We start from the raw sequence: 12,194 nt of genomic DNA, 5'->3' as shown, positions 1-12,194 counted from the left end.
GGAAAATAATGTTTTTTTAACTTTAAACCGCATAAACACATTTCATTACACCAAATACACAAAATAATGTTATTTTTAGCAACATCATATGACCCCTTTAATATACATTAAAATCTAATTTATTCCTGTGATGCAAAGCTGAATTTTCAGCATCATTCCTCCAGTCTTCAGTGTCACATGATCCTTCAGAAATCATTCTAATATGCTGATTTATTATCAGTGCTGGAAACTTTTGTGCTGCTTAATATTTTTTTGGAACCTGTGATACTTTTTTATCAGGATTCTTTGATGAATAAAAAGTTAAAAAGAAGGGCATTTATTTAAAATAGAAATCTTTTCTAACAATATACACTACCGTTCAAAAGTCTGGGGTCAGTACATTTTCATTCTTTCTTTTTTTTGAAAGAAATTAAAACTTTTATTCAGCTTGGATGTGTTTAATTAATAAGTGATAGCAAAGATTTATATCGTTAGAAAAGATTTATATTTTTAATAAATGCTGTTCTGTTTAACATTTTATTCGTCAAAGAATCCTGAAAAAAGTATTGCAGTTTCCCAAAAAATATTTTGCAGCACAACTGTTGCCAACATTGATAATTCTAATAATAAATCAGCATATTAGAATGATTTCTTAAGGATCATGTGACACTTTAGACTGGAGTAATGGCTGATGGAAATTCAGCTTTGCATCACAGAAATAAATTATATTTTAAAGGATATTAAAATAGAAACCATTATTTTATACTGTAATAACATTTTGCAAGATTACTGTTTTTTTCTGTATTTTTGATCAAATAAATGCAGCCTTGATGAGCATAACAGACTTCTTTAAAAAACATTACAAGTCTTACTGATCCCAAAACTTTTGACCGGTAGTGTACATATTGAGGATTCTGATATTAAGCCTTATTCGGTCTCTATGACATAAAATTAATAACACACTGAATATTCCTCTCTCTTCTCTCTCTTTTTTGGTCACTTATCAAATGCAAACAATTTAGTGCCATCATGTACTCTCCTTTATACAAAGATGATCTCTGGAACATTGGAGAACATGTTCATCAGGTTTTGTTCATGGCAGCTTAAGTGTATGCCAAAAGGTGAAATGGCAAAAAACACTGAGAAACATTTTGATATTCATGTTTAACTTAGAATTTTCAAATATTCCGATATTTTATTCAAATTGTTATGCTGATAAAATAATCTGTAACTAAAAATTGCAAAAAAAAAAGGATTTTTATTCATAGTCTCAGGCCTTTGGTCTCCATTGCCTATATTACCAACACAGCAATTTGTAGAAGCATATAAACACATGGTACCTGGAGTCCAGGAAAATGAGTTTCATGTCCAGGCTGGCTCTGAACATGAACATATTGCTGTGGAGCTTGATCTCGGTTACTGCGCTGGGGGGGAGAGAGTGACCAACAGCCACCAGACCCACGTTCTGATAACCTAAACCTACCCCTCACAGGAAACTTTGTGCTATTTCAGATTTTCAATACACTTCATTCTGTGTGATTTATATGCGTTTTGAAAAGTGGGGACATTGGGTAATGTCCTGAAAAGTCACCTTCTCCTTGTAATACCTATGTCATACCCTTGTCATTATACAAATGTATGTCCTCATTTGTCAAAAACGCGCACACACACACACACGCGTGTCTGTATTATAGTTCACTGCATCTGTGATCATCTCTATGCTATCTTATATTATGGCTTAGATGTAAATATTCTTTGCCTTGGCTTGGTCTTTATATTTGTCATTGCTAATGTTTTAAAATATGATGCCTATTGGGCACAATATCATTAAATCTCTACTACACAATGAAGGTGTGTATATATATATATAATGAATATATTTTTATGCAGCTGTGGACACCGTTTTATTAAACACCACACATCAAAAAAGAATGAAACTATAATGGCTTACCTTGTAACCGCCACACGTCAAGCCAGCGTTTCTTTTAGCAAGGACGCATTTCATTCTCAGGAAAAAAGATCTTTCCATTTCATATTCTAGAAAAAGAACAGGAAGCAGAAGACGGTGAAGGAGCGGTTTGAGGGAAGATGAATGGGTTTGCGTGTGAAGGTGTTCAGTGGATGTCTCACCGTGGACGAAGTGGGAATGATACGGCTGGTGAGCCGTCAGGACTGCGGTCATCTCGTCGTGGTCTGCGGGGTGGATGTATTCAAAAATGCTGTTCCCCGTCAGCTCTACCTGTTAAAATGGACTTTTGTCATTGCAGTCAAACAGTGTGACATCGGCTGAATATAAATAGGTTCTAAATAAAAAGCAATATGAAAATGTGCACTTTACCTGTGACAACCCTAAATGCACTGATGCAGTTTCAGAAATGTACATGATTTTTCCATCAGGAGCTACCACAAAAAGGAAGCCATCCAAAGTCTAAAGAAAATTTGGAAAATTAATCAATGCATTAATTAGTTCTTATATTATTAAAGCATCATGAAAGCTAGATGTAACGAGCAGAGGTAACATTCAACATTCCAATCAGGAGATGAAATTAAGCTTTCATATTACAATAAGTAAAAATATAAAAAAAAAGATGCAGGAAGCACTTATAAAAAACAATGTAATCATTTAAGTGAATTATGAAATATCATACAAACAAAATCTTCGCAAGAAACACTTGCAACGAATGACAAATATTGATATTTAGACGGGAAATATTGCATATTGAAGAAATATTGCTTATCGTAAAAAAATGTACGAAGACGAATTCTAAGTAGATCTAATAAAGTACGATAGAATAGTTTTAGAATTCGATACCAGAATTTTTAGAATATGAATTATTAGACCTAAATAATAATAATAATAATAATACTAAGCAAGTACAGAATTTTAAAGTGTGTACCTGAAGCAGATGTGATCCTAACTCTCGGCCCACATTGTCCAGAGAACTCGCTCGACTCACATGACCCCAAGATTCCCCGAGACCTGCGGAACGTTCAGAAAACCCCTCAGATTATTACAACTAAAAATAAGGGGAGAACATGACGAGCGTTAAATATATGACAATCCATCGGGGTACTGAAAGAGCTAACAAAACCTAATAAAATGTCTCTAATATGAAATTCGCTTTGACGGAAAAAAAGAAACAACTACAACAACAGCACACACAAAAATGACCACAACAAAACTAATAGTCTATCGTCATGTGACGATCAGTTAGTCAATATTTGAACACCGAACTGACTGTAAACACGCTGAATGTAAATGAGGAGTATTTCTGATGGCGGAGAAACTCGATAAAGCAAACAGTCTGATACACACAATCCTTATTGAAATGCAAATCACACGAAAACAAACGTCAGATGAAAGCAAAAGCTCTGATTCCACTTTAATAGTAAACAAACATGGACTCCGCGTTTATCCAGCAGAAACAATCACATTACTTCTCAAACAGCTCTTCGAAAAACAACCACGTTCTTCCAGAATAACCGCTCGGAAAAAAATATCCCGTGGAAACATGTTTGACGGCGTTCTTATCAAACCGACAGATCACAAAAAAAGCAACTTTTCTCTTGCTGTTTTTAAAATGATCAACGGATCAAATGTTTTAAGATTAAGACAGCGTGAAAGCCACAATTCATTCGACCACTGAGACTGTGCTTACTAATTACAGCGTATGATAAAATATGTAGTTTATTAAATAATACTACTAATAATAATAATACTACTACTAATAATAATAATCATAATAAATTGTCGAAACAGTAATAACTGTTCTCAATCAAAATAATAATTGTTATTGGGCGGAAAGCGCGTGTGAAGATCCTAATGCGAAAAGAGAAGTTGTGATATTTCGCGGGGGAATTGTTGGATCTGATTGGATCTGAATATCCGCGGTGCTCGTCACATAATAAACTTTACATAAGCAATAAAGCAAAAAAAAAAAAAAAAAAACACTTCACACAAAAGAATATATCATTGCAATACAAGAAAACTAAACTTAAAATGAAGCTAAACTCATATTAAAACAATTCTTCTGTTTCTGCAGTGAACGCGTTTCCTTAGGCGCTGCTGAGAACACTTTTTTTTTTTTTTCACAGGCCCGAAATTTATTCCAGCACATTTATTTATTTTATTTTTTATTTAGTCATTTAGCAGACGCTTTTATCCAAAGCACATGAACCCTAATGCATGTTTTTCCCCCAAACGAAATTACAAAAATGCCTATGTTATTCTCTAATGTAAACAATAGTTATTAATAAGCTTCTGACATTTTTTAATGTTCGAATAACTGTAAAACAGATTTTACGTCCAAGAGGAATCGCTAATAGGCTACTACGAATAAAAATTGGTATTTTTTATACGAAAAAATAAAAAAATACTACAACCAAACCTGAGCGAAAACCCCTAAAAACAGTCTTAGCTACTAAAACGAATCGCTAATAGGCTACTACGAATAAAAATTGGTATTTTTTATACGAAAAAATAAAAAAATACTACAACCAAACCTGAGCGAAAACCCCTTAGCTACTAAAATAAATTAAATGAATAAAAACAGAAAACAACGCCTATTGCATGAAGTTAAATGATTAAACTGGAATATTTGACAATTATTTGACAGCAGTGTCCGTCAGAGTTATTCTCTTCACAGCCGAGCAATAAATAACCACCATAAAACCACCTTCACCTTCCTTCATTTTCTAATAAAACTTTACTGTCTCATTTCCTCCAGCACTACATGTGAGCTGTCTGTACCGTGACCTCGCTGACCTTTAACCCGGGCGAGCTGTTTCATTCACATGATATGGTTAAAAACATTTCTTTACAATCTAATGAGTAAAGCACATGCCTATGGCAAGATGGAGAGAGAATGTATTTTACCATACGCTTGGCATATACGCACTGCAAGCCGAGAAAATACATGTAATTCACACGGATATAAATGTAGCAGTATCAGTATAATGCTGTATTACTTCACTCATGTTTCTCAGGTTCTCTTTATCTGTTATCAAAGACGGACGCGTTTGATGAAAATTCGCTTCCAGACATACAGCAGGTTTCAAACATGTGAATCACAGTCGTTCTATTAGAAATACATAACCTAACAGTAAATAGGCCTATCATTAAAATCGAAGAGACCTAAACATGGATAAGAACACACACGATACAAAACAAAAATGATTTAAATAATAATTATGAAATAAAAACAGTCGCGCGTGCATTGGCGAAAATGCAACTGGAGGGCTGTCAAGCTGTTGATGGAGATGTTTTTTAAACTCTTTAAGGTTGTCTTTTTTCATGATATTACTCGTCACACACAAACGATCAGTTTTAGCCTCAGGAGCTTGTTACTGATGAAATGTCGGTGTTTATGTGTCACTTTGTCTCAAACCCGTGCTGAGTGATGGCATAGCCTATCCAAAAACTCGCGATTCGCATTTGGCCTTTTTATCGTTTTGTTTTTATTATTGATGTTGTTTATTATTAATAATAATAATTTCGTGTAGTCTATGTATCTACTGATGTCACGTATGAAGAAGCGTCAGTCCAGTGTTGATGGGACGGTGATAATTGTCGCTGTTTGTCTTCAGTCACGCGGAACAGAAGGCGGAAAATAACGCTAATAATCAGAATAATCAGTGTCCGAGTGTCGGGAACTACACTTACATTCAAATACAGTTCTTTTATTTTATTTATTCTATATATAGCCTATATATAAAATTCAAAAATATATTTGTAGCTTTACTAAAAAAAAAAAAATAATAATAATCATAAAATAAAGTAGGCTAAATAAAAATAAATAAATAAAAAATGCTGCTGCTGCAATGAGGCAGGGGTGGCAGGCCGCAACGACCATAATGTTTTTGCTCCGTGTTTGCATTTTTAAAAACGAACAGGCCTTCTAAAACGCTATTAAAACGTCTTATTACATTTACATTTATTTTGCAGACGTTTTTATCCAAAGCGACTTAGCCTACAATTGGGGAATACATAAAGCGATTCTTCTTAAAGAGGCGAACAGACACAAGAAGTGCTTGTAATACCGAGTTTAGGCATTGTTCAAATAAGTACCAGCTAGAAAGGAAAGGAATACATAAAGAAAGACAACGTTTTTTATTAATACCGCACTTTGATAATAGGCTACGTTTGATTTCGGTCCTATGCTTTCTGCAAATTATGTGCATGAAATCCTATAGAAAAATGGTTGGTAAAGGATAGCTACATGTCTAGATCAAAATACTATTGAAACAAAACAATAATTTCAAACAAACATCCTATAATACAGTTTTAATAATTATTACAATAATAATATCCTAATTATTAATATTTTAGTAGCCTAACTACAGCACTACTACTACTACTACTAATAATAAACAGTAGCAATAATATTTGTATATTTATTATTATTATAGCCTAGTTGACAAGAACACTAATAATGATGTTAAGCTTCGCAAAATGAATTAATTATTTACAGATACCGTCTATACGCAGAAGATGATGTCCAAAAAATATCGTATTTGTTTCTGACGCACCTTCTGGGAAGACGATCCTCATCTTCAGGTAGCTGGTGGTGAGTCTGATGATGGAGGCTTTGTCCAGCTGTGAGGTGATGGCCGAGGGCAGAGGCAGCAGTTTGGCCAGCTCATAGAACTCGCTGTTCTCCTTCTCCCGCCGCGTCCGCGCCGCGTTCTTCGACTTCTCCTTCATGCTCTCCGTCACTGACAGCTGTCTCAGACCCTTCTGCTGTTCGCTTCGATCTCTCCACAACACAAACTCAACCGCATGCGTGAGATATCTCGAGCAGTTTCACCAACATGGGAAGCTTTCAGAGACGTCCTGAAAGCGTTCCTGCCATCGCCAGTTCCCAGAGGTTCCTGAGATGTCTTACACGCAGATGCGAGACGAACAGAGCTTCATGATTATGATTAGTTTGTTCATCCGCCGTGAGTCTTATTTCACACACACATGAAATCCACTCGGGCCCAGAATCTCTTCATGAGGGAAGTTCCATCCATCCAACAGAAGCGCAGAATATTCCTGGAAAACAGCAGACCGCACGTTCACTTCTCTTTTTACGGAGAACGCTCTAACTTATGAAATACCATATCAAAACCTTTATTTATTCTTATTACATTTACATTTATACGATGGACTAAACTACTGCATTTTCTGTCTGCAGGTAGGCTTGATATCTGCTCCGTATCTATTCATGTTCGATGTCATTGAATGTATTTGATTACATCGCATTTATAATTTCCATATTTGGCTTAAGTATAACTTTTACGTTTCAATAAGCTAAAACTCGCACGTACCTCACATCAGACCACACTGCAAACTTGCGTCGCCTTCATAAGTTCATAACTCCACAACGAGAAATATCCAGAGCTGCGTTCACGCGTTAATTCACGCCGAATTCCACAGCAAACACGGCATCTTTGTATCCAGAAGGATCTTGTTTGGAGGAGAGTTTGTTGAAGTCTCTTTCTGTCGGAGCAGCACACGGACCCTCCCCCTGAGCACAGCTCATTGGACACTGAAGGACCAGACAGGATTTTCCCATTGGATCCCATTCACTAGCGGCCGCTCCATGTGAAATCCCGATTTGTTAGAAATGCTGACCCCTGACCCGTAACGCACTATGAATAATATTTGCATTTAAAGTTCACTATCTATCTATCTATCTATCTATCTATCTATCTATCTATCTATCTATCTATCAACACTCTAAAAAATGCTGGGTTGTTTCAACCCAACTTTGGGTCAAATATGGACTAACCCAACTTTTGGGTTAAAAATTTAATGTAAAAATTTAACCCAACGGTTGGGTTAGTCCATATTTGACCCAAAGTTGGGTTGAAACAACCCAGCATTTTTTAGAGTGTATCTATCTATCTATCTATCTATCTTATTTGTGAATGAAAACAGACTTAACATCCAACATAAAAATATAAACACAATGTATACTTAAACGTGCAAATATTTAAAACTACATAGCCTATCTATAAATATGCAATACATACATATAAATAACATGGTCCTATTTTCTTACGGTTTAACTAAAGGATTCTGCAGCAATACAAATACAGCAAAATCAAGCAGGCGGATCCATGAAAGAAAACAACAGTATTGATTCAGAGGGAAACAGAAATAAGTGATTATAGAAGTAAATCCCACTCGTCTTCCCTGTTGAATAAAGAGCCAGCAATTTTGTCCACTGTGGTAGACTTTAGTTTTCTTAATATTTCTTATTTTATATAGATACAACCACTGTTTTAGTCCTGGCCTTTTTTTTATATCAATATGATGAAATATTTATTGTGCTACTATGATAAGGAATTAAAATCATAATTTTAAGGGTGGAAAAACCACAAATTTTTTTTTTATGCAGCAAATGTTTATGCAAAACATCAGAATGCCAAAAGCTCTTTTTTGTGTGTGTGTGCATCTCAGGAGGGCAGCAGTCTGTGTCTGTAATAGGAAATCACCTGCAGCAGGAGAAAATCAGAGAGGATGTCCCCTGCACACGAAACGCTTGATGCTGCTTTAACCTTTTCCTAAAACCTGAATTTGCTGCTGATTAAACGGCGTCAGTGGAAAAGAGAACAATCGAAAATACTTTACAATATATGAAGTCCTCAGTAGGGACTCAAAACCACTGGCAATAAATGAATGCTTTAAAACAATTAAACAATTAGGATTTTTAATTATAGTTTTAGAGACAGCAAAATAAAACAGCCTACTTAAAAGTTTTAAGCAAGCCTATATATATATATATATATATATATATATAAATTGTCAGAGATGATGTCTTGTCTGATCTTAAAGCCACTTTATTTCTAGAACATAATTAATCATTTAAGAAAGCATATATATATATATATATATATATATATATAAATTGTCAGAGATGATGTCTTGTCTGATCTTAAAGCCACTTTATTTCTAGAACATAATTAATCATTTTGCAAATTATCATGATCAACATTGTATGCATCAGTCAAACCTCAACATCCACTAATACTAATAAAACAATAACACAGAATGGAAACAATTGTGCTGCATGTGTTATTTATTTGATATATTTAACAAAATTGATTTTCACACTGAACATTTCCATAATTCAGAAGCATATAATAAAATATAACGTTTGTCCTAAAATGTAATGCAGAATGTTTCAGGTGAACTAAAAAAAAAGCACAAAATAAGAATCAAAAGAGTAATAAGGCAGGACCGTCTGAGAAACAGATGAGGCTGATCTAGAAGGTTCCTCTTTAATCTATTACAACCATCTGATCTCTCTTTCCTTAGATATGAAATCTATGGGTAAATAGACTGTTTGGGCCAGATCTTCTAATCATGTTTAATTGAACCAAAAAAAAAAATAAATCAGTGTAGTTTTTTCTAGAACTCACAAGACGAATTGAAGAATTGTCCATCAAATTAACATCCCAAGCCAAGAGGGAAACTTTGGTTTAGTTTTGACTAAGCATGAGGTTACTTCAGTGCCTGCCTGATATCTCGCTGTTGACTTGCGCAGCATTGCTGGCTGGGATGACGTTCAGGAGGATGTCATACTGCAGATCCAGACCGAGGTAGCTGTCGCTCATCAGGTACAGCGTGTAGATACACCTAGAGGAGGAGTCACACATTAAGACTGTGCTACCGTATTTTTTACGGTAAAATTCCGGCAACCACAGCTGCCGTTTTTTTACCATAAATTTTACGGAATTTTTTTTTACAGTGTACTACACAAAACATGCCATCAGAGCAGCAGCAGATGGCTCTTACTTCCCCGTCCTCTCAGGCGTGTAGAAGGCCACGGATACGCTGCTGTGGTTGCGTATAAATCCCACACATTTGATAGCCAGCAGTTCTTTCTTCTCCACCTCCCCGAGAACAAGAAACCAGCCTTCGTCTTTGGGTTTGGGGAAGCAGGGCGCCTGTGCCTTGCTGTCCTGCTTCCTCTGAAAAGAACCGAATCAATATTGAGTAAATGGCTGGACAATAAAAAGAAAACTGAATGAATGTCCCTCTCCATCCGTTGGTGGACTCACTGGCGCAGGGACAGCTGGAGGACGTACTCCTGGTCGGCGTGCAACGGCAGCCAGCTGGACTCGTCTCTGATGCTGGTGATGTTAGCGGGGACGGGGAGCACACGCTCGGTTTGCCCCTCACCAGCCCTTCACACTCATCCTCACCTCCAGTTAAAACCGTAAAACCTAAAACATTGCTACCGTATTTTTTACGGTAAAATTCCGGCAACCACAGCTGCCGTTTTTTTACCATAAATTTTACGGAATTTTTTTTTACAGTGTACTACACAAAACATGCCATCAGAGCAGCAGCAGATGGCTCTTACTTCCCCGTCCTCTCAGGCGTGTAGAAGGCCACGGACACGCTGCTGTGGTTGCGTATAAATCCCACACGTTTGATAGCCAGCAGTTCTTTCTTCTCCACCTCCCCGAGAACAAGAAACCAGCCTTCGTCTTTGGGTTTGGGGAAGCAGGGCGCCTGTGCCTTGCTGTCCTGCTTCCTCTGAAAAGAACCGAATCAATATTGAGTAAATGGCTGGACAATAAAAAGAAAACTGAATGAATGTCCCTCTCCATCCGTTGGTGGACTCACTGGCGCAGGGACAGCTGGAGGACGTACTCCTGGTCGGCGTGCAGCGGCAGCCAGCTGGACTCGTCTCTGATGCTGGTGATGTTAGCGGGGACGGGGAGCACACGCTCGGTTTGCCCCTCACCAGCCCTTCACACTCATCCTCACCTCCAGCACAGGCAGGCGACTCAGAAAAGCCCACGCCTGCTAAAAGAACCGAATTAGCACAATGAAGAGGACATGGTTGTTTCTTTCTTACAAAGCATGTTTTTCTCGGATTTGATTGATATAAGGCAAATGTAGCAATACTGCTACTGTAAGTTTTGTGAATTGCACTTATGCTCACCAAGGCTGTATTTATTTGATCAAAAATACAGTAAAAAGAGTAATACTATGAAATATTATTATTATAATTTGAAATGAATGTTTTCTATTTGAATATATTTTGAAATGTAATTTATTCGTGTGATGCAAAGCTGCATTTTCAGCATCATCACTGCAGTCTTCAGTGTCACATGATCCTTCAGAAATCATTCTAATATGCTGAAGAAATATGTGTGAGCCTTAAGTCGCTGGGGTATATTTGTAGCAATAGCCAACAATACATTGTATGGGTCAAAATGATCTATTTTTCTTTTATGTCAAAAATCATTAGGATATTAAATAAAGATATTTTGTAAATGTCCTACTGTAAATATATCACAACTTAATTTTTGATGATTAATATGCATTGCTAAGAACTTAATTTGGACAACTTTAAATGCAATTTTCTCAATATTTAGATTTTTTTGCACCCTCAGATTCCAGATTATCAACTAGTTGTATCTCCAAATATTGTCCTATCCTAACAAACCATATATCAATGGAAAGCTTATATATTCATCTTAATAAAAAAAAAAAGACCCTTATGACTGGTTTTGTGGTCCAGGGTCACAAATATGAATTTAATTGTGAATAAGAAACTAAATTAGAACTAATTAATTGCAACTGCAGTGAGACATGAGCAATGGTATGTGATTGTTTTCTCACCAGTGCCGCTGCGATCATACACAGATCCAGGAATCATGGCCTCTCTCGCATCATACATGGCGGTACTCATGAAACGGGCTCCCTGAAACACACATTTACACTATTAGGAGAAGCATTTTGCAACTTATGTTTGATTATTTTTTTTATATTTTGTTTCCTTATTTGAAATTTCTTTGTTACCTTGGTGGTGAATGTAATGTTACAGATGCATAAGAAAGCACTAATACAGAAGCACTAATAATGCATATTGCAATTGCTTATTATTAAATGCAATTGTAATTAAGCAGCTTTGCATGCATGTATAGCCGTGCATGTGAATCAGCATGAAAAGACTTTAGAAACCCTGACATGTGATTGTGTGTGTGTTACTCACAGGGTTGATGGTGTTGACCAGCTTGCGTGGTTTGCTGAACTGCATGAGGCTCTCCCTCAGGTTGTTCAGCGGTCCCTCCACCAGAACCTTCTGCTCCTTGTAGTAGTTCAGCAGGTGGTTCCACAGAGGCTGCTTGGACAGAGCCTTAGGATTGCCCACAATGATCACGCCATATCTGCACACATATACACACACACACACACACACACACACACA

The 12,194-nt window shown here is 36.5% G+C and overlaps 1 protein-coding gene and 1 pseudogene across 1 annotated transcript in view; both read right to left on the bottom strand.

Annotated features, from left to right (window-relative positions):
* Positions 1–6,837, bottom strand: part of LOC107714406 (single-minded homolog 1-A) — a 13,950-nt gene extending 7,113 nt beyond the window's left edge. The window contains 6 exon segments of the mRNA XM_074560091.1: positions 1,320–1,452; positions 1,900–2,016; positions 2,110–2,218; positions 2,318–2,407; positions 2,877–2,959; positions 6,508–6,837. Coding sequence (XP_074416192.1) covers positions 1,320–1,452; positions 1,900–2,016; positions 2,110–2,218; positions 2,318–2,407; positions 2,877–2,959; positions 6,508–6,682 — 707 coding nt within the window. The 5' untranslated portion in view covers positions 6,683–6,837.
* Positions 6,838–9,474: 2,637 nt separating this feature from the next.
* Positions 9,475–12,194, bottom strand: part of LOC107714405 (activating signal cointegrator 1 complex subunit 3-like) — a 226,910-nt pseudogene continuing 224,190 nt past the window's right edge.

Source organism: Sinocyclocheilus rhinocerous, unplaced genomic scaffold (genome assembly GCF_001515625.1).
Source record: "Sinocyclocheilus rhinocerous isolate Xijiao unplaced genomic scaffold, SAMN03320098_v1.1 scaffold839, whole genome shotgun sequence".
In the NCBI taxonomy this organism is placed as follows: domain Eukaryota; kingdom Metazoa; phylum Chordata; class Actinopteri; order Cypriniformes; family Cyprinidae; genus Sinocyclocheilus; species Sinocyclocheilus rhinocerous.
The sequence above is the reverse complement of the archived record's forward strand: the minus strand, read 5'-3'. Positions and strand labels throughout refer to the sequence as shown.